The 25,263-nt window shown below is 54.2% G+C and overlaps 1 protein-coding gene across 3 annotated transcripts in view; it reads right to left on the bottom strand.

Annotated features, from left to right (window-relative positions):
• Window positions 1-25,263, bottom strand: part of SH3BP4 (SH3 domain binding protein 4) — an 85,280-nt gene that overhangs the window by 14,774 nt on the left and 45,243 nt on the right. For all 3 annotated transcript variants that reach the window (XM_035006809.1, XM_035006810.1, XM_035006811.1), the window contains one exon: window positions 2,611-2,856. In XM_035006809.1, coding sequence (XP_034862700.1) covers window positions 2,611-2,728 — 118 coding nt within the window. In that variant the 5' untranslated portion in view covers window positions 2,729-2,856. The remainder of the gene's footprint in view (window positions 1-2,610; window positions 2,857-25,263) is intronic.

Raw genomic sequence — 25,263 nt, forward strand, 5'->3', positions numbered from 1 at the left:
GGCTGTGCCCCAAAGAGGAATCATTTACAGTGAAGGGAGGGGAGTGAATAAAACAGCCAAGAAAAAGAGAATGCTTTTGGGGGAGAGGTGGGGTGGGGGGAGGGAGATGGGTCAGGCTGGGGTCAGGGGACAACAAGATCTTTCTCGCTTTGTTTTCCAGGCACTGTCTCCAGTGATATAAACCACTTTTTGTTTCTTTGACTCATCTAATGATAATGTCACATAAAAATTAAAACCAAATGAAAATCAGAGAGCTTGCCAGCTATTAAAATCTTGTTAGAATCCCTCAGAAGTTATATCCCTATTATGTTCCCCAGAACAATTCCCTTAGAGTGATATTTTTAAAATTAAAAACCCAAAGCTATTAAGCAGGCTTTGTATATAGCCCACGAAAATGTATCCATGCAAATTACCACTTTAGTTTCACCAGGCTGAAGAATAAAAATGGTTTCACTTAAAATTCCAAGCACTCTCCTTAGCAGAGAAGCAGTTAACTCATTTCACTCAAGGATCAGGCTCATCCAATGGGAAATGGCGCTCCTCCCTGCAGGGCCACCCCGTGGAAGAGGACTCTGGTGTGAGCTCCTTCCAGACGGGTCCCTCCATCAGTCACCTGTCACTGGGCACCCGGGGACACCAGGTGGGGCATCCATCCACTCAAATGCAGGAGGATCCTTATCAAATCCCATCTTAATGAATTCTGAGGAGTGCTGCCCAGATTTACAGCTATCCTGGATTTTAATACAAAGAAAATCCCCGCGTGTCAGGAAGTTGAGTGCACTGAGTAATACAATTTTTACCCCTTTGCCTCAGTTCTGCTGCAGGTGGAACGCTAATGAGGAGGTGGAGGACTTTGCAGTGGATGTTTTGGCTGGAATAAATCCCCACCATGAAGCCTTTTGACCATCGGGTCGCGCATGCAGCTGCCTGGCTGGAGAGCTGCCTTGGCGAGTGGGTCCAGGGGCTCCGTGGGCATCCGCCCTTGGCTAATCAGCCGCAGCTCGTGTCCCGGGTTTGTCTTTTTCCTACAACTGTGGGAAACTGTGGTGTTCTGTTAGTACCCTAACACCTCTCAGATCGTCATCATTACTTAAAAAGACCCCAGCCCGAATCCCACAAATGATGCTCCCATTTTCCAGCTTTAACCATAATTAGCTGGGCTATAAAGTAAGAAAACGATGCCCATTACTGGACTGTGAAAAACGAAGGGTCCCATTATTTATGGCAATACCTGGTAACTCTGCTGCTCTTATTAATAAAATCTCATGACCTCCTTTGCCAAGTCCGTTCGTGTGAAGAACATTTAATGCAATGCTCAGGGCTCTAAGCATAAAACACCAACAGGAAAAGGAAGAAGTTAGGATACAGTGACAGGAGAAGATATTCGGAAGAGACAAACGCGGTGCATATCGTTTTTAGGACATCGGGGAAGAGGGCCACGATGTTACCTGGGAGACAGCAGTTTGGTTCAAGGACTATTTACTTAGCACTGACGTTGTGTCAGGGGCTCAAGATACAAAGGTCAAGAGCAGCTCCCACCGCTCAGCTTGTACTCTGGATGGCCCAGCGGTTCACTTCAACACATTGCAGTAAACGCCACAGGGAAGCTGCCGGACGCTGCCGCTTCAGTCACGACGCACCAGCAAGCACCTACTAAGGTCAGAGGGGACTTCTAGGAAGAAAATGACCCACCAGTACCCGTCACCCATCTCACTGACCTAGCTCTAGGTGGCTGTTACAGAAAACCAGAGGCTCAGGGTGATGCACCCCAGGGCCACCTCTAAAGCAGGGGTCGGCAAACAACGGCCCCTTTGTTGTTTTTGTAAATAAAGTTTTATTGGAACACAGCCGTGTCCACTGCTTACTGTCTTCTCTGACTGCTCTCGAGTTGCACCAGCACAGAGGAAGAGCTGTGATGGAACCCTTAGGGCCTGCAAGAATTACAGTATTTCCTGGGTGACCCTGTACAGGAGAAGCTTGCTGACCCCACTCTCAGACCACCTTTTCCTCTCTAGCGGTTCTCAATATTTCATTGGCTGACCATACTCTCTCCTTCCCCCTAGTATCCCGAGCACCCAGCTCCCTACCTTAATGTCACCAAAACTCTCAAAAAGAGAAAACACAAACACATTCTGTATGAAGTTGCATTACCAAGGGGAATATTCAAAACCTCCCAACACACCAAAAAACCAAAACAAGACAAGTGGTTATTGTTCTAGGGCTGGATTTATCGTCAATGAAGTTTAGAGAGCTGAAGTTTAACTGTCTGGGAACTCGGCAGCCTTGAAGGTGGAGAAGCCCTTCGGTCTCAGAGCACTTGCAAATCCCGATCTGCCGCACCATCCACCCCCTCTAGCCACAGTTCTTTCCCCGTGAGCTCACTTTTTTTTTTAAGATTTTATTTATTTATTTGACAGAGAGAGAGAGAGAGAGAGCGCGCGAGAGAGTGCGTGCGCACAAGCAGGGGGAGCAGCAGAAGGAGAGGGAGAAGCAGGCTCCCCACTGAGCAGGAAGCCCAGTACAGGGCTCGATCCCAGGACCCTGGGATCATGACCTGAGCCGAAGGCAGACGCTTAAAGACTGAGCCACCCAGGTGCCCCGCGAGCTCACCTTTGACATCATTAAAGCTCGCTTCTGAAAACCCTTCGCTCAGGTCAATCAGGGTCCCCTCGGACTTGCACCGAGGGAGGCCACTGGAGTTGGCAGCTCGGATCCGTTGAGCTGCCATCTTGAACTCTCTTCCTGGGAGGATGGCTAAGGTTTCATCTCTCTTCCTCCAGGTATCCCAGTGCTTGCTGAAGCTCTTCTCAGGCAACCATGCTGCACGATGGGGTCAACTTGGCAATGTGCTTCTTCCTGAAAGCGGGGGAAGAAAACACGAGAATTTCCCGTGAGCAAGTGAAACATGGGTTGAACAGTAATTTTATAGGAAGTGGGACTGCTCTTTCTTCCAGAGGCTGTTCCAATGAAGACACTTATCCTGGCCCAGGAGAGCAGAGTAGGGCTCACTCCCTGGAGTCTCTGTGCACCTCATGCTCATCCCATCGGTTCTGTTGGTGCACAGAGCCAGGCTGCTTTTCCTGGCCTGCTGTCTGCACCCCTTCTCCCTGGGGCACCATGGGGTTTGGGAAACTTGTACCAGCACCTGGCCAGCCTGCTCATCACAGTGAAAAAGGAGGACAAACAGGATCCGTACAGTTTCAGGGTTCAGGAAAGAAGAACTAAATCTGTCTGCTGGTCCCATTACAGGTACAGCCCCAGCTGCGACCCCCACATCTGGAAGAGGGGTGCTCAGCACTGAGCCTCTTGCGGCCCAGCCTCGGCGGGGTCAGAGGGGACTGCTCCCTGCCCACACTCCCCTGAAATCCTCCCTGGAGCCCTAACAAACAACAAGCCTAAGGAAAATAAACACGCTGCCCTTTCTGCCTCTAGGTCATCCCTGGGTACCATGTGCAGGTGCAGCCGCGGAGGAAGGTTCTGTGGACGGAGTACACGAATCATTGCTCCAAGGCCTGTTTCTTTCTGGAAGGGGCAGAGAGGGGGGCTCTGGAGATGGTGACATGACTGGCTGTGGGCAGACCCTCACCGGCCCGCGGGCAGGAGCGAATTCCCCATGCCCTTCAAGGGAAATGGGCAGAGAGCAACCTGAGGGCAGGCAAACTTCACGCCATTGTAACGTGGCTCACATAACCCGGTCTCGGGTTGTTCCTTGAGACGGCTGGAAAGGTGGCCTCTGGCCCAGGTGTGTCACCTTCGCTCATCAGAGGGACCTGGAGGGCCCAACACCGCCTTCTGCACTGGGGGGTGACTTAGTCGGTCCACGGCCGCCCTTCCCCCACGCTCCGCATGCAGCAGCCGAGGCTGAGCGCCACCGTGCAGAGGGCACACCCAGCCTTGCCTCCAAATGCCACCATTCGTGGGGATGTCTGGTGTTCAACGTTTAACTCCACGACGCCTCAGTTTCTGTACTTGTCACATGCGGTGACGACAGCACCGTCCTGATTGATTCGTGTGAAGAATAAATATGATAATCCGTGTAAGGTGCGCGCAACAAGGAGCAGAGGCTCAATGTCGAGCCCCGCGGCTTGACCATGACAGCCAGGGCCTCAGCAGTCCCCGTCCTGGCTCAGGATGATCGCTGGCAGTGGCCAGCGGGATTTCTTTCCTTCTCTCCCACAGAACACCACATTCCTCACTGGAATGATCCCGGAGGGAAGGTGGCACGGAGCTGGACGCAGAGACCGGTTCCCGGGCCAGAGACGGCGGGCACCGGAATGCAAGCGAAGCCCACCTCTGGGCAGCCCAGCTCCAAAAAGGAATCGTGACATTAAGCTACATCACTGAGATGAGAGAAAGTGAAAATCCTTTGGATCTGAAAGACGAGTCTCATTGGCTGGAAACAGAACTCGTATATGGGGAGTGGGGCTTGGGGAGGACAGGCAGTGGGGAGGGGAGCTATAGGATGGTTTTGAGCCCATAACCTGTTGGCAGAGTGGACTTTCAAATTTAATGATGATTCCTACCCAAGATTCTCAGTCTGACTGTGCCCCCTGGGGAAGGAGCAGACATTCAGACACAGCCAAAGAAACTGGGGGTCGGATGGAGGGTAAAGCCAGTTAGCTGTGAAATCTGTGAGGGGCCCCCCACCAAGTGCAGAGCAGCTCCAAGGACTGGGTGAGCACGAGGGCAAGTGCTCTGGACCATACTCGCACCAAAGGATGCTCTTCCTGCGGCACCCACCCCACGTCCCTGCACCCACATGTGCTCCTCGTTCTGGCATTCCTGTTCAGGACACACGGACCCCAGTACCCCTGGTGTGCTTTAGGAAAGGGGGTCCAGGCGTTTCCCAGGGGAGTCCATTCTGCCTGAGCTTCAAGACAGACCCAGAACTAGAAAGGGGCTGCGCACCTGCCATCCCACCTCCTTTTCAATGCGTATTAGCGGATTTTCCGCTAACAGCCAGAAGAAATTATTTCACAGATGGTTTAAAGGAAAAGCCGAAATGGGCACCGTCATGAGACATTACTGCGAAGCGGTGCCCTCGCTCCCACGCTGGTGTGGCCCCGAGAACCCTGAGGCTGGCTGGGGGAGCCTGACTAGCTACCTGGTGGAGGCCCGGTGAGGGGGGTGCAGGTGCACACGGCGATGGTCAGGGGCCCCTGCATGAGCCCCAGCTCCCTTGAAGTCCTGTAGGGCAAGTTGGTGGGGTCGGATGGGGCTGATTTTATCCCGGGCGGGGACAGCGGGAGCCAGCAGCTCACCTGAGGCACCTACAGAACAGGACACAGCTTCCCAACGAGCACCTGGAAGAATCTGGAGGTTGGAAGATAAAACTAGAGATAAACATGCTAAGAGCGATCGGATTCTTGCATTCCCTATCACGACCGAGAAGGTAGCTTGGGGGTGAATCAGGGCCTTAGCGGCGGGCAGAGGCGAAAGCATCACCGGATGCCACTGGAATTTTTGGAGACTGATCACTGTTTTTGTTTAGTGTGGATGGGGACATAGTTTTTACACTGAGCCAGTGGAGAGCCAAAAAGCATGTTAGCAGTTACATAAAGAGATCTGCAGTCCTTGTAAAAACACAGAGACCCTCACAGAGGGTGCCATTCAAGGAGCAGATAAGTTACTAAGTGTACCGTTCTGACAACCTCACTTCATGAGCCAGAATGATGCCAAGGCACCGAAGTGATTACGAGACAGCCACCGAGCCTCAATGCACTATTCACGCTGCCCCTTCCACGGGCTGGGGGTGCATTTGTCCCATGGAGCTCAGTGCCCTGTGTGAAGCCCAGAATGGCCACTTTCCTTGAGGGGCAGTGGGAGACGGTCCTCGGACAAGGCCTGACCCTCACCCCTGCCCCTCGGGGATGTTATTGTACAGCAAAGCGGGCAGCAAGCCCCCGCCGGGCAAGGCTGGCAGACTCTCTCCCCCTAGAATCTGGAACCTTCTCTGACCAGATAACCATCGGGGTGAGGGTTCACAGAGCAGCTCTGCACCGCCAGGAACCTGCCCAGGAGGCAGCGGCCGGCAAAATGCTCCGTGCTCTACCCCCTTGCTAACCACTTCTTTCCAAACCCAGAGTGCACCGGGCCTTGGCTGCCGGCGGCCGTGGGATCACTGATTCCGCCCGCCGTCCGTGCCAGAGTGGGCCCTTGGCTCACAAAGCTGTCCTTCGAGGTCAGGTCACTGCCCAGCTCAAAACTCTGCAGTGTTGCTCGCTGCTTTTATTTTTTTTTATTTATTTTTTTAATTTGTTCAATTAGGCACAGGATTGTTATTTTTTTTTTTTTTAAGATTTTATTTATTTATTTGACAGAGAGAGACACAGCGAGAGCAGGAACACAAGCAGGGTGAGTGGGAGAGGGAGAAGCAGGCCTCCCGCGGAGCAGGGAACCCGATGTGGAGCTCGATCCCAGGACCCCGGGATCATGACCTGAGCTGAAGGCAGACGCTTAACGGCTGAGCCACCCAGGCGCCCCTGCTCGCTGCTTTTAAATCAGCAAAAGTTCGACTTCCCTGCCCCGGCATTCAGAGCCCTCCACGACTTGGTCTCCACCTGCCCTTCCAGGCTTGTCACTCACCTCCACACCCAGGTGAGTTGGTGACCACACGCGGGCCCGCTGCCTCTCAGACGTGCCTGGCGCTCTTCAGCGCCTGCTCCCCAAACACACGCCCCTCACCTGCGCCTCCAGGAAAACGGTCCTCTCTCTCCACCCTTTCCGCTCCACCCTCCTGCCCACGGGCCTGCACGCTTCTCTGGTGACTCATGCGTTGGCCTCAGATCTGCAGTCAACGTCCCCGAGCTCCAAGTTCAAGTCGCTGGGGCTCAAGGAGCAGGCCCCTTGAATTAGTCCCTGCTGTATCAGAAAAGTCATGTTGGGGGGAAATGACACAATGCTTGGATTTGCTTTATAATGAGTGCGTGAAGGTGTGAGACTCTATTTTATGGTACATAATACGACTCTATTTTATGGTACATAATACGACTATTACTATATTTACCATACATTATACTGTCTACCCAATGTATTTCCTACTATTTCCCTATTTTATTAGTTTTATTTACTTTATTTTTGCTATTTTCCTATTTACGTACATGTTTTAAGATGCCTGCAATCAAACCAAAAAGCCCTAGGAAAGTAGTACTAGGGAACATTTATCACCTGCCTTCCCAGACACGGGTCAGGAATGATGTGCATGCATCTCCCTCTGACTAGGAAAAGCTCCAGGGTCAAATGCCCGAGCAGCTGGGCCCCCTCACAGCACAAGGAGACACGGCCGGCTTCTTGCTCAGTTGACACATGACCCCTGGACCCCAGACCCAGCTCACTGAGGGTCCCCTTAGGACTGAGGGGTGTCCATCCTGAACCTCCCAGGTCCAAACTCAGCTCGGGGGCTGCCCCAAGCCCCCTCCAGGCTTCACCAACTCAGTCATGGCTAAATGGCACATTCATGCAGCCAAAAGCCAGGTCTCCCCCACCAGAAGCCCCCCCTCCCTCCGAGGAGGGCGGCGTGCATGCCGATATGCATACACCCCTCTGCCACACACACACCCCGGTCAGAACATGACCTCTGCCGGACCTCAGCACCTCCACAATTACAGTCATCAGCTCCTTTCCACCAAGTCCACTGTGTCCAACTCTGCTCTCCGGGAGCCTGCCCCTCAGTTAGCAGTCAGAATGTTTTTAAAAGTCAGGACTCTATTCACAACATTTTGAAAGCTTCTTAGCGTGCTTACAGGGCCCTCAAGGTCCTCGCCAGCTCTGTGGACCCTTCTCCTGAAGTGCTTCCTCAGGGCCTTTGCACTTGCTATCCCCTCACCTGGGAGGCCCATGCCTAGATATTCACCAGACTTGATCCCTCAATTCATTCAGGTCCTGCTCAAATGTCACCTAATCAGCAGGGACAGGCATCTGCTGCAGCAACATCCCTAACTCCACCCTTTTTCCCTACTTTTCTTATCAACACGACGTATCAAGTGCTTTCCTGTGTCCGGCCCGATGAATGCAAGCTCCAGGAGGCCACAGGACTCGATCTGCTTCCGTCCTCACTCTGCTGTAAGAGACCTGCACTGACCACGAATGAATGAATTCTATTTTAATAGACGGAGCGCCTGGGTGGCGCAGTCAGTTAAGCGTCCAACTCTTGATTTCAGCTCGGGTCTCGATCTCAGGGTCGTGGGATCGAGCCCCGCATCGGGGTCTGCGCTCAGCGTGGAGTCTGCTTGAGGTTCTCTCCCTCTGCCTCTCCCCCTGCTCTTGCTCTCTCTAAATAAATAAATAAAATATTAAAAAAAATAAAGACAAAGGCTTCAGAGATATTTTCACAGGTATCCCTAGGATAACCTCTCTCTTTTTTTTTTTTTAATTTTTTTAATTCTTATGTTAATCCCCATACATTACATCATTAGTTTTAGATGAAGTGTTCCATGATTCATTGTTTGTGCATAACACCCAGTGCTCCATGCAGAACATGCCCTCCTCAATACCCACCACCAGGCTAACCCATCCTCCCACCCCCCTCCCCTCTAGAACCCTGTTTGTTTTTCAGAGTCCATCGTCTCTCATGGTTCGTCTACCCCTCCGATTTCCCCCGCTTCATTCTTCCCCTCCTGCTACCTTCTTCTTCTTCTTCTTTTTTTTTTCTTAACATATATTGCATTATTTGTTTCAGAGGTACAGATCTGAGATTCAACAGTCTTGCACAATTCACAGCGCTTACCAGAGCACATACCCTCCCCAGTGTCTATCACCCAGTCACCCCATCCCTCCCACCCCACCCCCCACTCTAGCAACCCTCAGTTTGTTTCCTGCGATTAAGAATTCCTCGTATCAGTGAGATCATATGATACATGATAACCTCTCTTTTTAAAGAGTCAAAATCCCCAGTGAATGTCTAGTGTCCCCCGGATGGCCTTGTGACTTGATTCTACAAGGCAGGGTGAATTTAGGAATCCTAGCCTATTCTGGAAATCTAAGCTACGCATTCCTAATCACTGACGGGTTCCCTGGGGGGCACCTCAGACGTGCCCGGATGGCCTGGCCTCCAAGTCCGGCCACCCTCCACTAGGCTGGGTCACTTCTCCAGGACAGCCTGCAGCTGTGTGCATCCATGCGCAGGGTGGCTGGCCCAGGACCTCCAGAGCTCTCTGAAGGGTAGGGGGCAACCACTCCACCCCCCAACCGCCCATCCTCCCCACGCCATGCCTATACCCGGGAAGTCACCCTCCACCCTCCTTGGTAGAAGTCAGGTCTGGGAAGACAGGAAGGGGCATTAAAGCTTACTTGTGTCTGAGTCACAACTAATGAGTTTTTCTTTGCTTGAGTATAAAGGCTGATTCATGAGGGGAGAAAAGAGCCTGCTCCTGGCTCCTCCCCAGGAACGGGGAGGCCGGCCTCCGAACAGACAACAGTGTTGTGCATGCACAGAATTATTTACAGACTCCGGTGGCAGACTCGGGAACCTACACACAAGCCCTCAGCCACCCGTGCGACCCACCACTTGCCTCGGACTCCAGAATCACAGAACGTTCGTGTGGGGGCTGATCTGCCAATGTCCTGCCCAAGAATGTTTCAAGTACAAAGCCACCAAGAATAACCGAGGAACCTGAGCATCTGTGGGGTCCCTTACTCAGGGCCCCAGGGTGTGCACAGTGACCCCCAGGTTCCTCCGGGGGCCTGACCCGAAGATGCAGGAGGAACAGGGCATACAGCCTGCTCTGGGTTCCTCCCTCGCGAGTTTGGTTCGAGCCTCATTTGAGATGACTCACCCCCACATTTGATTTTAATTTCTGGAGTAAGAGTGTTGTGTTGATTGCATCAGATTTCCTCCGGTTTAAAAAGAAAGCATGAGTTTCAACCCGCTCTAGGTGATTTCAGTCACCAGACTGTCGACAGAAAACTCCATCCCTTCTGCTCACCTTGCTCACTCCCCAAACAACAGCGAGCTCCAGAGAATCAAAATAATTCGAAGACACCCTCCCCAGCTGACCTGTCTCCCTGTAAGCACCTGCCTGGAGCCCCAACACCCTGGGCCCCTGACTCCCCGGGCCGGCTGCAGAGAAGCCCACAGGCATGCCAGTGAGCCTACGGGGCCTGTGGGGGCCAGCGGGGACTCCTAGCTCTCACACAGTCACACTGAGGACACTGTAAGGTGGGGCTGGTGGTGACCCAGCGAGGCCAGAGGGAGCCTCTGTTTGTCTGCCTGCAAACGTCTCCAACACTTCTTGCCTCTGAGGCCAGTGGCCCTGGAGGCCGATTCCTCAGCCTGCAAACCAGCTCCCAGCTCTCTGCATCTTGACCCTTGACCCGACCGGTCTGGGCAATAACCCAAGTGGAAAGCCAACACGTGACTGGTGTCCCCTTTCCAGGCTCTCCCTCTGTGGGCAGCGACAGCCCAGGATCCAGTTACAAGAGAGGACCAGCTGGGCCCAGCGAAACCCAACCTTCCGCACCACGGTGGCAGGAGGCTTCGTACGTCAGGAGTCTCATCTCTAGAACCCTCCCTGCTGTGGGCACCTGTAGCACGAGACGAAAACGCTGTCCTGGACGGGAGCCTTGCCCCCTGACCGGCAGCCCCAGGCCAGTGAGTGGGGCTCTCTTCTCACTGCTGTTGGAACGGTTCAGAGAGCACTACACTCGTTCCTCCTGGTCCCTGGCTGGGGACCGGGGTTGGTAAGTATTTCTCACTTGGGCTGGTCACAAGGGCCCCCCTCACAGCCCGTCTGCCTCCAGCCGTGTCACACGGTGGGCTGGCCTCCCCGGGGACTAGCATCATTCACCAGCGTCCGAGTGTGCTTCACTTCAAGTTCAACAACCAAGTTTAGTTTAGAGCGGTGGCCCGCTGCCATTCAGAGCCCCCGGCAGGCCAGCTGTGAGGGTCACGTGCCCCAGCCCTGAGTCTGTCCAAGAATCGTGGGCATCTTCCAGGCAGGGGGCCCCGTCGCCTCTGTGAAGATCTGCTGTGCTCAGCTTCTAGGAACAAGCCTGGGCGCTCAGCAGAAGGAAAGCTAAGAGCAGATGTGTTCAGGGAAGCTGTGCTGAGACAACGTGGAGAGCCTGAAGCTTGGAGAGCGAAGGTTCTGTGCGCCGGGCACTGGGCTGGGGACATGCCGCACTCAAGCCCTTATCGGATACTCCAAAGCTCAAGAACCACCACCCGGGGCCCCACGGCTGGTGGGGGGCCCTGAGGTTGCAGGGTGCCCATGCACGTCTGCACGTCTGACTCGCTGCTTCTATCATCCGAGGAGTGAGGGCCGGGGGGAGCCGGCAGCACCACCTGGTGTTTCACCGGCCAGTGACAAAGAGGACACTCTGGGTCTGGAGCGTCACAGGGCCGGGCCTCCTCCTGCCAGTGACCTGCTGCCCAGCCGGGGGACGACTCCTCCTGGCATTCAGGATCCATCCCACCGGGTAAAAACCACAGTCTCAGGCTCTTCTCTCCACAGTCCGTAGAAGACAATCCCCCGCCCCCACCCGGCCCCCGGGCTCATCCTTCCAGACCCTCCACACACTCACCTGCCAACCACATCTGCATCACACCTCCCTTTGTCTTTCCAGTACTCTCGCCAAACCCAGCTGCTGTGCCTTCATCTGGCTCCGAGGCCCCTCCCAGCCAGCTCCTGGACTCTGCCGGCTTTTCCCCCAACCCCGTTCCTGAAGACCCAACAGGGTTCCTACTTTCTCCTCCATTAAAACCTGCCCATCTGAGAGGGAACCCCATCCAACAGCGCCTTTGCCAGTAGAATTCCATCTCTGTTCCGAGCTCTGCGGGGACTCCCCCACCGGCTTCTTTGGGCGCTCACCGCTTTGATCCTGAGCACCACAGACGTTAGGATGTGCGGGATTTCTTTGTTCCCTAACAACGACACTCATTTCCTCAAAAGCTGCATACGTGGTCTCTCTAATTCCCAGGCGCTACACAGGGTGCTTGGCCCGCGTTGTGTCTGGTGCCACCTGCTGAACGGACAGATGTCTCAGCGGGCCCATTTCTGAGCACCACCGTGCACAGCAGATGGAGGACCCGGTCCCTGCCCTCCGCTGCTGATCATGCAGCTGTCGGGCACATACATGTCACCGGCAGCACGAGGAGAAGGAGGTGGGTTCGGCCACGTCTTCCTGGCCAGCACGAGACCCAAAGCCCACGGACCACTCGGTTTGCCCGTCACACCATGTAGGCTCTGATGGCTGGCCTTTGTCTGTCCCGTGACCCTGCTGCTGCTGATAGTTCAAAGAGTAACCCACGTGTGGCCCGTTGAGTGCTCCTCCAGCATGGGGTTCAGGAGGTCTGGTGGTTTGCGGTCTGCCCCCCGGAGTCACATGGGGAGGCCAGCCCACCGTGTGACACGGCTGGAGGCAGACGGGCTGTGAGATGAGAAATACTTACCAACCCCGGTCCCCAGCCAGGGACCAGGAGGAACGAGTGTAGTGCTCTCTGAACCGTTCCAACAGCAATGAGAAGAGAGCCCCACTCACTGGCCTGGGGCTGCTGGTCAGGGGGCAAGGCTCCCGTCCAACACACTCATCAAAGCGGCAAAACACCAGCACTCAAAGGGGATGTGGTTTGTAAATGTTAGTCATTGATTCACTGTCTTCTTAAAAAAATAAAAATCAAATGGATACTTCTCTTTAGAGCAACACCCTTTTTATAACTGAAGTTTATTTAAGGAAGTTATTTTAGAGAAGGCAGCTTTTGATTGCTTTAAAAAGGAAGCCAGTCTATCCTTTAAAAAGATCTTCCTTAGATGCACTGGGGTCTTTTCTAATATACATTAACTTAAAAAAGCTTTGTAAAAGTTCATGTTAGGGGCGCTCAGTCGGTGAAGCGTCTGCCTTCAGCTCAGGTCATGATCCCAGGGTCCTGGGATCAAGTCTCGCATCAGGCTCCCTGCTCAGCGGGGAGCCTGCTTCTCCCTCTCCCCCTCTCTGCTCGTTCTCTCTCTTTCTCTCAAATAAATAAAATCTTTAAAAAAAAAAAGTTCATTGGGGCGCCTGGGTGGCTCAGTTGGTTAAGCGACTGCCTTCGGCTCAGGTCATGATCCTGGAGTCCCTGGATTGAGTCCCGCATCGGGCTCCCTGCTCGGCAGGGAGCCTGCTTCTGCCTCTGACCCTCCCCCCTCTCATGTGCTCTCTCTCATTCTCTCTCTCTCAAATAAATAAATAAAATCTTTAAAAAAAAAAAGAAGTTCATCTTAGATACCACTCTGGGACGTGAACATCTGGCTGGTGCCACTCATTTTACAGATGAGTAAACTGAGGCTTATTTGGTGTTAGTGAGAGGGCTGTTCTCCGGAGGTTTTTTTTTTTCTGAGACTCAGATTAAAATGCCAGATTCAGACAAGGAAGAGACGGGACGCAGCTTCCAGGGTTTCGTGCTGGGCCGATCCGACTGAGCGCGCTCGCTAATGACATACAGATGCCATGTCTGAGGCTCGAATTCAAGACAGGAATTTCATGCCCTGAAGACATGGCAGCAGCCGCGGACACCAGAAGGGTCTTGGGGATGAGTGACGGTGTTTGCCCGACTCCACGGGCGGAAGAACGGGGCCAAGCCCCCGGAAGAGCCCAGCTGGAAAACAGCCCCAAATGCACATGGATGCCAGGCATGCTGGTCAGCGCAATCCTGCTCGTCCCTGTGCTCTAGCTAACCAGCAAACACGGGCTGCCTGATGGAAAGGAGCGTGAGAAGGGAAAGTCAACACAGTTTCATGAATGGGCCAGCTCTGAGCCGGCCAGCAGCCGGGGAACAGCCTGACCCTGCTTCTCCCCGTGGGAGCCAGATTCTTGCTGCTATGAACGGCCCTCGTGGTAGTGACCATCTTTATAACTCATCTTCCTCAGCATTTTGGATTACCCTCTTAGGATGACTTTCTAGTACAGTATGAAGCATTGCCAAACACTTTCCTGGAAGGTTGTAGCAATTCAGACTCTGGACAGTGGTGGGTGCCCAGTAAGCCCCCCCGGCACCGCCCCCCCACCCCCCGCCACTGCCGGCAGTTCAAAAAAAGCCTTGCTAAATAGGACAAGCGGGGAACAGAATACCAAAGTTCAAATTCATATTCCTGGGACCGTGACAGTCAGAAATTTCTCAAAACTACTTCTTACTTCCTGTTTTATGACTATTATTTTGTATCCTTTGCTCAATGGGAGTCTAACATGTCATCATCTCCGCTGCAAATATCTTCCCCACTCTGTCGCTCGCACATGCTCAGATCCATTTGCTAACTTGTGACCAAGTCTCAATTATGCCAGCCCTATCAATCTTTCCTTTGTGATTTTGCCTTGAAATACAGAGAGGCCTACCTTCATGAAAAATCTGATAAACATTCACATCTATTTTCCTTTATTTAAAAAAATGATCTGTCTGCTGACATTAATGTACAATATTTATTTTGCTGCCCAGTGAGGAACTTTATGAGATTCATTACCGAAAGGCTAAGCAATCACCCCTCTGTCAGGTCCCGAACAATTCGTCCCCTCCTGACTGATGTGATGTCATTTCAATGCATTCTGCATGTGTGCAGATGCTAGGTTTGAATCTGGTCTATTCTGTGTCACTAGTCTGCATATTTTTAGAACCACATCGGCCTTATGTACTACGGTAGTCTGATCACATCTGGTTACCTGTAAGGACTAGCACTTTTCTACCTCAAAGTCTCTTATCAGCTATTTTTACCTATTTTTTTCTTCCAAATGAACTTTAAAATAATTTAATAAGACGTCTTCCCACCTCATCTTCCCTCACAAAGGGAACCCCACTGGGATTCTGTTGGCATGGCACTGGTAAGAAGTGACACCTTTATATATTTTATTCTTCCAGAAAAATGGTAGGGCTCATTTATTTAAAAATGAGTCTTAGGCCAGTGTAGATCAAAGACTGGCAAACTCTTTCTGTAAAGGAACAGAGAATAAATTAAACTTTGGGGACCACATTCTCTGTCACAAAGACTCAACTCTGCCCTCAAATCCAGGCAATTCTGCCTTCAAAGTGAGTTGATCTGACCCCTTCTATTACCTGCTTCTAGCTGAGCACTTGATCTCTCACCTGGACTCCCTGCAGCAGCCTCCCACCTGGTCTCCCACATCCCATTCCCTTCACCGCCACCCCCCCCAGCCCCAAACACACACAGCTAAGCCACTCTCCTTAGAAGAGCTGGGGGCCTCTTTACAAATTAAGTCTCTCCAGCAGCAACTCCCTGCACTTAGAATAAATCTATCCGACCTACTGGGACTCCATGAAATCTAGCCTCCTTAGGGGGACTGGACGATCTGGCCCCGCCCAGCCCTCCATGACCTCCGTTTCCTTCTCGGTACATTCATTTTCCAAATGTAACTCATTTCTGCCCCAGGACCCTTGCACTGACAGTTCCCTCTGGCAGGCAAGCTCTGTCCCCACAAACTTCACTTTGCTGACCGCTTTTGCCATTCAGGTCTTGCTTACTGCTTCAGAAAGGCCCCAATCTAACCACTCACCACCGCAAATACACTCACCCTGACCTCTCTGTGCCCTACTGTCCCCACCCACAAGAGAAAGGGACAACGGTATTGAGAGCTCGCACAACAGACGATGCCCATACACACTGCACAGGGCCTGGGGCACGGTAAACGGTCCACAGAGGTAAGAAGTGATGCTGTCATCATGACCCAGCATCCACACAAGCCTTGTACTTTCCATCAGCAAGTGCTCTGAGCCTGTGCAAGACACATCCTTTTTTTTTATTTTTATTTTTTACCTGGCCTCGCTGCTTCCTAACGGCACCACCGTGGTCCGGAATGCTGCGATTTGGCCGCAGCAAAGAACTGCACCTACTTGGCTTCATAGGTGCTTTATTAAATGAGCCAGTGTAATTTCTCTGTCAGCCACTCATCCCTTCGTGAACTCTACCTCCATTGCTAGAACCCCAGGTTCCGTGGAGCGAAGCTTTGACAGTACTCACCGCCCCTTACACAGCTACTGCAGGCCCAACCGTGAGTCTGGGTTTTAGGATAACACAGCAAGTCATGCAACACATGCAAGTCATGCAAGAAACAAATGTCTTTTGGTGAAAACCTAAATGCCACCAGGCCAGGGAGGGGATGATATTGTGGAGCCATCCACATTCCCATTTTTCTAATACCCTCTGTAAGGAGCCTGAACTGTGTAGCTGTCCCTGCAAGATGCTGCTCCCCTCTCATGCCTGCAAATAGGGCCTGATTTGGAAATAGGATCTTTGTGGACGATCAAGTTCGGATGAAGTGATTAGGGTGGGCCCTCGTCCACTACGACTGGGGTCCTTATAAAAAGGGGAAGTTTGGGCACCGAGGGGAGGCCATGTGAGGACACAGGGAGAAGGCAGCCGTCCACAGGCCGAGGAGAGAGGCCTGGAACAGCTTCTCCCCCACAGCCTCAGAGGGAACCAGCCCCGCGGACACCAGGATCTCGGACTTCTGGCCTCCAGAACCGCGAGAGTGAATTTTTGTTGTTTTTAGCCGCTCGGTTTGTGGTACTTGGCTGTGGCGCCCCAGGAAAATACACATCCCCGGCGTACCTCTCTTCGTGTCTCCCTCTGTCACATCTAATATCACTGGAATGCCGAGACACAAACAAAAGTCAAGCTCTCAAAACAGAGAGTCACGGACCCTACTGAAAAATGTGACCTTGTCTCCACACTTCCAGAACATTCCATCCTAGGATCCCAACTACCAGGCCATCGCCGATGACCGCTCAGCACAGTCTTGAAGGAGTCTGATGTCGGCAGACAACGGGTAACTTGACTTTGACATCCTAAGTGTTACTGTAAAATTCTTGCCTAGTCACCCCAGGGGGCTTGCAAAGGCATTTCTAAGTGGCAACCAAGTAATTGGGGCTTTGGAACAAGCTGCTCACATTAAGACACTGGAGGGGTCTGGGCATCACGGTTAACCGAGAACAGGCTCGGACCATTGGAAAACAGGAGGCAAGGGAAGAAATAGCAGGGCGGAGTGGAATGGTGGCCCCTCGGCCGCAGGCAAGGCTGGGGAAGGCTCCCCCCCAACCCAGGGCGCCACCCCTGGATCTGGCAGCTGGTGTCAAGTGCCTTCTGGTGGGCCTGGCCAGTCTCAGGAGTACAAATCAACACCCAGGGACTCAGCACTGAAACCAAACACAGAGGCAAAACCCCGTTCAGAAGTTTCCAGCAGCTGCTAGGAGCCGAGTGGAACAGCAGCTGAGGGCGGGAGATAAGGCAGCGGGGGCCACTGGGGCTCCCCCCAGAGACACAGAGCTGGACCGGGCAGGAGAGCCCAGCTCGCCCCGGACGGTGGCAAAGATGCTCCAGGGCCCGCCGCCCGGGAAGGAGAAGGGGGGGCAGCCGCACGCACGCGCAGGCGGGGAGAGCAGAGGCCCGGAGGCTGCACCGTGCGGCGAATCGGCGTTGAGGGTTTGAATGTCTCCTGGCCCAAACTGGATCTCACCACTATGGATGCATCCAGAGAAAGTAATTCTGGAAAAAGACCAGGGAAGAAAAGGCAGTTCTGGAGCATCTGCTGTTCTGGTGAGTTGATCTGCCCTTGCCTTCTCCCTGGAGGCCCCCCCCTTGCCTGCAGCCTGGGGGATAAGCAGGTCCTTTCCTGCCCTCTCTCTCCGAGCAAAACTGCAGTGTGCACGCTGAGCCCCTGGTCTCCAGCCCCACGGTGGGCAGGCACAGGCCCTGCCAAGTCCCTGCTTGGTCTTCTGCCGCAGGCCATGGTCTCCTCACCTGGTGCTGGGGAAACTGAAATGATCACCCCTGTCTTCCTCCTCCTCGCCCTCAGACCACAGTGGGGGCTGAACTGCGGAGAAGGCGCGGCGCAAAGGAGGAAACACAGGGCCCCAGGGTCGATCTGAGTGTATGAACACCGGCTCTAGCTGTAGTTACTTAACCTCTCTGAGCCTCTGTCACCCGCAGGGCAGTAAACCCGCTCTGCCAGATGAGCACACAGTAGGCACTCAGTGACTATCGTTCCTCACGGTGCTCCTGGGAGAATGAAGACGAGTGGCCACAGCCATGGTACCCCCCAGACGGCTCTGAACCACGGACTCGAATTCATGGTCTCCCACAAACCACACACTCTCTGCATTTCCACTTGGAGACGTCTTCGTTTATTCAAAACCGAAGTCACCACTTTCCCACCTCTGATGACCTCCCCTGTCATCAGTGGTGTCCCTGAGCCTGAAACCGCTCAGTTTGCGCAAGTTACTTAGCTTCCTGGTGCTTCCAGTTCCTTTCTATAAAAGGGGGATAATACTGTCCACCTCCCTGGGGGTGAGGATAAAATCTGCTCCTATGTGCCAAGTGTCAGCTCCCCTAGCTCGGGGTCCCCAGTCCTGGCACATTAGCATCTTGGACGGGATCACGCTCTTGTCACGCGCGCGGCAGGGCATTCAGCAGCATCCCTGGCGTCTCCCTGCTCGGAGCTGGGAGTGTCAGCCCACGCCCACGCGTCTGAGCCCCAAAGGGCTCCCCGCAGCAGTATGTGCCAGTCCAGAGATGTGTCAAGGTTCGCAGGTAATCCTGATGCACAGGCAGGACAGGTAATCACCGCACAGCCTGGACCCGAGCAGCCACCCACCAAAGAATCGCCAGCAGGCCCTCCACGCAGACCCCAGATCCCATTCCCCTAGCCTCGACTGCAGATGGCGGGTCCCCCGCCTGGCCTCCTCGAGGCCCCAGCAAACTCTACCTGTAAGAACCTGGCCCTTCTCCAACGCCCTCTCAACCCCCCATCTACGTGACATCATTGGGAAAAAATCCGCACTAGTTCAACCCCCAAGATACCATCTTCATCCCCACCATCCCCCACCTGGCCTCTCAACTGTGACAGTCCCCCTGTCTGACGCTGCCTGCCTCTGTCTACCCTCTGACACTCAGCCAGGTGCGCTGTTTCCCCCACCCAGAAGGTTCTTCCTGCCTCTGCTGGCCAAACCCTTCAACCGATGCTCCGTAAACAGCTCTGCTGTCACTGACGCCCCCCCCAACCCCCACCACGAAGGCACTGGAAAACAGCCGCACTTCCGGGTGTTACACACCGGTCCTGAGTCAGCACACCCACCACACTAAACTCTCGGAGGTTAACTTCTTTTGCAGGTGTGCACAAGACACACACAGGACTCTTGAAATGACTGGTGCCCCGTAGGCTGCAGACCCCAAATGCCCAGGTGATGTGAGCTCCACAAATCAACGGGCAACTTTGTCTTAAAGAACACTTTGACCTTGAAAAGATCAAGGTGTGTCCTCAGAGCTAAGTGACACAGTGGGCCCCAGCAGAGCCGTCCGTGTGGCCCCGGAAATCCTGGGACCCTCTGCTGCTGTGGTTATTGCTGTGTTTAGATAAGCCTTGCCATCTACCTGCAGAAGAGAGCGAGCCAAACCTCCCTGGGTGTGAGTCTGAACTGATGCAAACTATATAAATACACCGTCGACAGGTGGGAAAACGGCGTATCAGGAGGCCCGGAGGACCCCACAGCACACAGCGATTCATTTTTAGAAGTAGAACACACTCTTTGGGCCTTGCAGAAACCCAAGCAGCGGCGAGGTAAATATGAAGCACTCTACTTGATGGTGGAAAGGGGGCACGGGAATGGGTCTGCAGGAGGAGTTGGGTCCCACCCATTTGCCCACCTGCTGCCCCTGCCTGGTGCCACCCACTCCATCCCCGATGGAGGGATCACGCAAGATCCACCCGACCAGAAGTATGAAGCAGAACCACCATGCTGGAACACTTCACACGCTCCACACAGCAATTCCACTGCTAGGCATGCATGCCCAAGAGAAAAGGAAGGGTCTGTCCATAGAGAGGCTTGTAGAAGGATGTTTGCATTGATTTTATTCATGATAGCCCCAAACTGGAAACAACCCTTGTGTCCACCAACAGGAGAATGCACAAAACCGATGGTGGGACGTCCCACAGCACCACTGATAGGGAACGCTCATCCAAGCAACAACACAGAGGAAGCCCACAGGCACGATGGCGAACAAAATGCCAAACACGAGAAAGCACACATCACACGATGTTTTCACATGACGTGCAAGAATGAAGCAACCAGAGCAGAAACATGGAGCTTCTGCCCAAAGTCAGAGAACTGACTCATGCAGAGCTGGGTGGAGAGCCTGGGGCTCTGGGTCCCAGGCTGGGGCCTTTCAGAGGGAGCTACATCCCCCCATGGCACCTCCAAAGCCGGGAGAGTTTCCTCTGGTATCACCTAGAATCACCTGCAGCTGATACCCTGAGCCTGGACCCGACTTGCCCACATTCATCAAGGGAAGCCAATGACGGGCCTTCCTCCCAGTCAAGGTTGAGGGGTGAAGGCTTCCTAACCACAGACAAAGACTTACCTGGCCAGCACTGTTCATACCCCACACGCCCCACTCCCCAAGCCCCACAGGCCACGCTGTCTCGTGCCTCCCGGTGGCACCCTGGGCTCAGCGAGGCTGGGACACGGCAGATGAGTCTGGAACAAATCACCACGTTAAGCCACCACGGTGGCTTAAAACAAAGGAACTGCTCTCTCTCAGGTGTGGATGCTGGTGGTCTTACCGTAAGCAAGGTGTCAGGGGGCCACGTGCTCTCAAAAGCTCTAGAGAAGACTGTTCCAGGCGTGAGGTGTCAGGGGCAAGCGTGTCTCCTCGGCTTATGTTCTATCTCTGCTTCTGCAACCACGCGGCCTTCTTCCCTGTCTTCTATGGACACCACTCATGGGATTAGGGCCCACCCGACTCCCGCAGGACCTCCTCTTAACTGAACGGATCACCTCTACAAAGACCCTATTTCCAACAAGCTCACATTTTGAGGTTCCTGGTGGACAGGCCTTTTGAGGGACACCAGTGTGCCTTGTACATGGAGGAACACGGTGAGAGAGGGGGTCTTGGGTTGGCTCTTGTCCGAGCAGCCGCGTGGGCACCTGGGTCCAGCAGGCAGGGCAGGTGACGGAGGAAATCCGTGTGTAGCTTGGGATCAGGCCAGGCCTCGTGCGCACAGCATTCGCTGTGAGTAAAAGCAAGAGCCCACTTTCCTAGTGAAGTGCCTCACCCGCCCCACTCAGGAACGAGAGATGTAAACCCATCTTGGAGCGTTCTTCACGTTAAGACACACATGTTGGAGAATACAGTAAAGGGTGACACCTGACGGGTAACTCTGGTTTCTCCCTCAGCTCCCATGAAAAGAACTTTATGGAGCCTGCTCCTAACCAGCACACTTCTCAACCATCGCAAACAGAGCCCATTCTGATGACCGCCTGTCCTGCAAACTGGGTCATCCACCCCGGTCCTCAGTCCCTGAGCTGTGCTGTGATGCAGGGGGCCCCGCGGGCCCCTTCTGCAGAGGCCAAGGAACATTCCTGTCCCACCCACTGTCCTTGCTGTCTCCTCCAGCCAGCTGTCCCAGGCTGGCACCTGCCAGGGCTCTGTGAGCCCATCCTAGGGCCCAAGGAAGCTGCCGGGGATGTCCAGGCTCCTTAAACCAGTAAGCATCTCTCCGAGTCAATGCCACATCTGCGGTCAGCAGCCCTGGCGCCCCGGGCTCCCCTACAATCGGACCTAATCACTGAGTGAGGCTGTATTTAATTGTGTGCCTCTCCAGCCAGGCTGTCCCTCTGGGTCAGCAAGGACGGTATCCTTCAGCAGCCCCTGCGGCTCTCTGCCCACGGTCATGATCACTCAGCAAATACCCAGACCAGTGAAGGGCCTGCGGGCCGTCTCCGCCTCACCATTCGGGAATGTGGCCGCTTCCCCAAAGCAAGACTTCTTCCGTTCACAGCCTTCCTGATGTCTGCCTAGCACAGAATGCTGTTCTGAAAACAATAAATGTTATGCGAGGGGGTGTCTTCCTTAACTTAAGCCAACCACGTAGGTACGGGGCGTCTGCCCCGTGTCAGGACAGCTGCTACAAGAACACAGCGCAGAGAAGACCGTTCCCGCCCGGAGCCGGCTCACAGGAGTGCCGAGGACAAGGACGGGCACTGCAACAGAGGCCGAAGCACACGTAACGCCCACCGCCGCCCGCTAAATGGTCTGTCCCTGCAAAGGATACATTCAATCCTGACGCCCGGTGTCTGCGAATTTGACAACAGGAACCAGGGAATCTGCAGGCGTGATCAAGTTAAAATAAGGTTATTCTGGATGAGGGTGGGCCCTAGATCCAATCGCGGGTGTCCCCATGAGAGAAGGGAAATCTGGACGTGGGACCCAGACACACACCGAGGGGAGCCGGCCACGTGAAGACAGAGACGGATCAGAGACACAGCCACCGGCCAATGATCAGCAAGACCACGGCGAAACTGCCGGACGCTGGGAAGAGGTAAGGATGGGTGCTTCTGGAGGAAACATTGCCCTGTGGCCTCCAGGCGGCGAGAATGAATTTCTGTTGTTTTAAGCCACGCACTTTGTGGTCACTGTTCCACGGCCCTGGGACTAGCACATACCTCTGCTGGACGCTGCGTGTGCGTCAGGCACATTCTAGGTGCTTTCCCGAGACTGACGATTACTGCCTCCAACATGTAGTCGAGAAACTGAGGTTCGGAGAAGCTAAACAACTGGGCCAAGGTCTCCCAGCTCCCGAGAGGCAGGGCCCACAGTGTGAGCAGTGGCCGGCGTGAGCCTAGCACCAGGACCGGAGGGATCAGTTCATTTCTAGACAATTCCAAGAACATGAGCTGTCTCTCCACCTGCCCCACTGGGCAAACAGCAGCCCGGCTCCTAGAGACCAGAGCAGGATCCCCAAGGTCCTGCTCTTGCAGTAGAGCTAACAGGATGGTCAGACGGTTGCTCCCATGTTTTATTTTATTTTTTAAAACTTTTTTTTTTTTTAATCAAAGCATACATTAGCAAACCTTTCGTGAATCATTCTCTGTCTCTCCATACAGCCTCTGCTACAAGTCTGTACCAGGCACAGATAAGACGGACCTCAACTGACCTGACAGTTTCCTACGAGAGAGAACTCACCAGAGGCTCTGGAAGCCAGGACCACGTCCCTTTGGTAATTCACGGCTTGTTTTCCCAGCCATTCTGATGGGGACACAAGGAGAGGCGCTTGGATGGGGAGCAGGTGACCTGGAGCCAAAGGTAGCTGGGAGCAGCTTTTCTTCTGCCTCCAACTAAAAATCAAAGGGACCTGAGGATGATTATTCCATACAGAGGCTCAGAAAGAGGGTCAGGGGAAGAGAGAAACCACTCCCGGGTAGAAAGGACACCGCCGGGGATGCCTCTGTCCTCGGCTTTGTTTGTCATGGTTCGTGCCCAGACGGCGAGCTGATGCTTGGTGGCCTGTTCTCCCCAGCCCTCACTGTCCTCTGCAAGGAGGCTGTGCTGTCCACTATCCCAGAGCCCCGTGGATCGCTGGCCCATGACAGGGCTCCACGCTGGCGGGCGCTGGGGGATGGGGCTGCAAACGGGCCTCCCGCCTTTGGGCTTGGAAACCCTGGTGCAGCCCCCACCCTGCCCTGGGCTCCCCGCGGTGGCCCTCCACCCCCTACCCGCCCCCGGAAGTCGCTCCCGCCCACAAGCTCAGACACTGTTCTCACTGGGGTTGGCAGTGAAGGCCACAGGGAGCCCAGGTCCTAAGGTGCTTTCTTGTGTGTGTGTCTCATCGGGCAGCCTTCTGACCGCTGCCCGCTGGTGGCCTCCCACACGTGTGACCACTTTCTCCTTTCTTTCTGGGCTGGCCTTTGAGGGTGTGTCTTGCAGGGGTCTCCTCAGCAACCCCCCATGGCTGGTCCTCCCACCTTCCTTCCCAGAATCTCCTTCTCCGCCTGCCCAGAGTGCCCAACGTCCCCACTGTCCGTCCCTGTCCCTCTGCTCTTGCCCCTTGGGGCATTCTCTTTAGGGGGGCTAGCTGCCCCCTTGTCATGGGGTACCCAAACTCATGTCTCGCATGGACAGCTGCTTCCCACGCCCACTCAGGACGGCCCACGACCACCTTTAAGGCATCATGCTGGCCTCCTCTGCCCCCCCCCAGGCAGGCCTGCCCCCCCACCCCTGCATCCCCATCCTGGCAAACGGCACCGCCCAGAAATCACCCATCCTAGATTCCCCCACCCCCAACCAGTCGGTTCTCCAGCTGGACCAGAAAACTGTCTCTGGAAGGCAGTGTTTCTCAACCTCACTACTGCCCTTCGGGGTCTGGTCATGTTTTGCTGTGGGGCAGCCTCCCGGCCTCTACCCGCCAGATGTCGGGAGCAGCCCCAGCCCCAGCTGAGACCACCGGTAATGTCTCCAGACACTGTCGCATGTCCCCAAGCCAGCATCGCTGTAAAGGGCCGGAAGGCGAGTTTTTCAGGCTTTGTGGGTCTCTGTCTGCAGCCACCACTCAGCTCCACCTCTGAAAGGCCAACACAGTGTAGACACCAAACAAGTGGGCATGGCTGGGCTCCAATAAAACCTTCTTTACAAAAACAGGGTGCACGCAGGGTCTGGCCCCCCTGCCCCGGGGCCACACGTTGCTGGTCACTGCTCTAGACTCTACCTGTTCTCCGGCCAACTCCCTCTCCTTTCCCTGCCGCTGGCCCTCCTTCAGCCACTCCGCACGTCTCACCTGGACCCCCACCCCTGACGGCCTGCAGTCTGGCCCCCACTGGGTATGGGTTCACCCCGGCCCCAGGAAAGCAGAGATCATGTCAATTCTAACTAGGAAGACTGTATCACCAGTCAGGCCCGGTGAAAAGAGCCTGAACAGCAAATTTAAATCTCCAAAGCAGGTCCGATGAGTAGAGATGATGAAACTGATTTGGAAAACCAACTCATCCCAGGACACGCAGGTGTTGCGCGGTACTCCAAACCTTCACCTTCACCATGACAGCATGCAGGCTATTTGCTGCTGTAACTGCACCTGCCCAGAGCCCCCCCACACCAATACCTCCCTGTCTCTGCCCTTCTCTGGGCCCCGGGCACAGCCACAGGATGGAGGGGTGACCCTGGAAGCCTCAGGCAGCAGAGACCAACATGCCCATCCTCAGAGGAGGTCTGCTCACTGGCGGAGCAGAAACCCTGGCTGGCGGCCCCCAGGGGTAAAGTAGAGTGAGGTGAGCCCTGAGTGCAGAGACCGCTGGTCCTGAGAATCCTACAGGACTGGCTGCCTTCATCCTACAGGTTCCTTTCTGGGATGTTTTAGTATCACACTTAAAAACCCATAAAAATAAAAGGGAATACGCATTGTTTCCCCATAGAAATGCTACTGTGTAGATTTCTGATTGATCTATTCTTTACCAAAACCTGAGAATGTTAGGTAGGATACTGCCCAAAGCAGCAAGGAGCCCTTCTGAGATTTCCTTGG

Source organism: Mirounga leonina, unplaced genomic scaffold (genome assembly GCF_011800145.1).
Source record: "Mirounga leonina isolate KUSES-001 unplaced genomic scaffold, KU_Mleo_1.0 Mir_151, whole genome shotgun sequence".
Taxonomy (NCBI): domain Eukaryota; kingdom Metazoa; phylum Chordata; class Mammalia; order Carnivora; family Phocidae; genus Mirounga; species Mirounga leonina.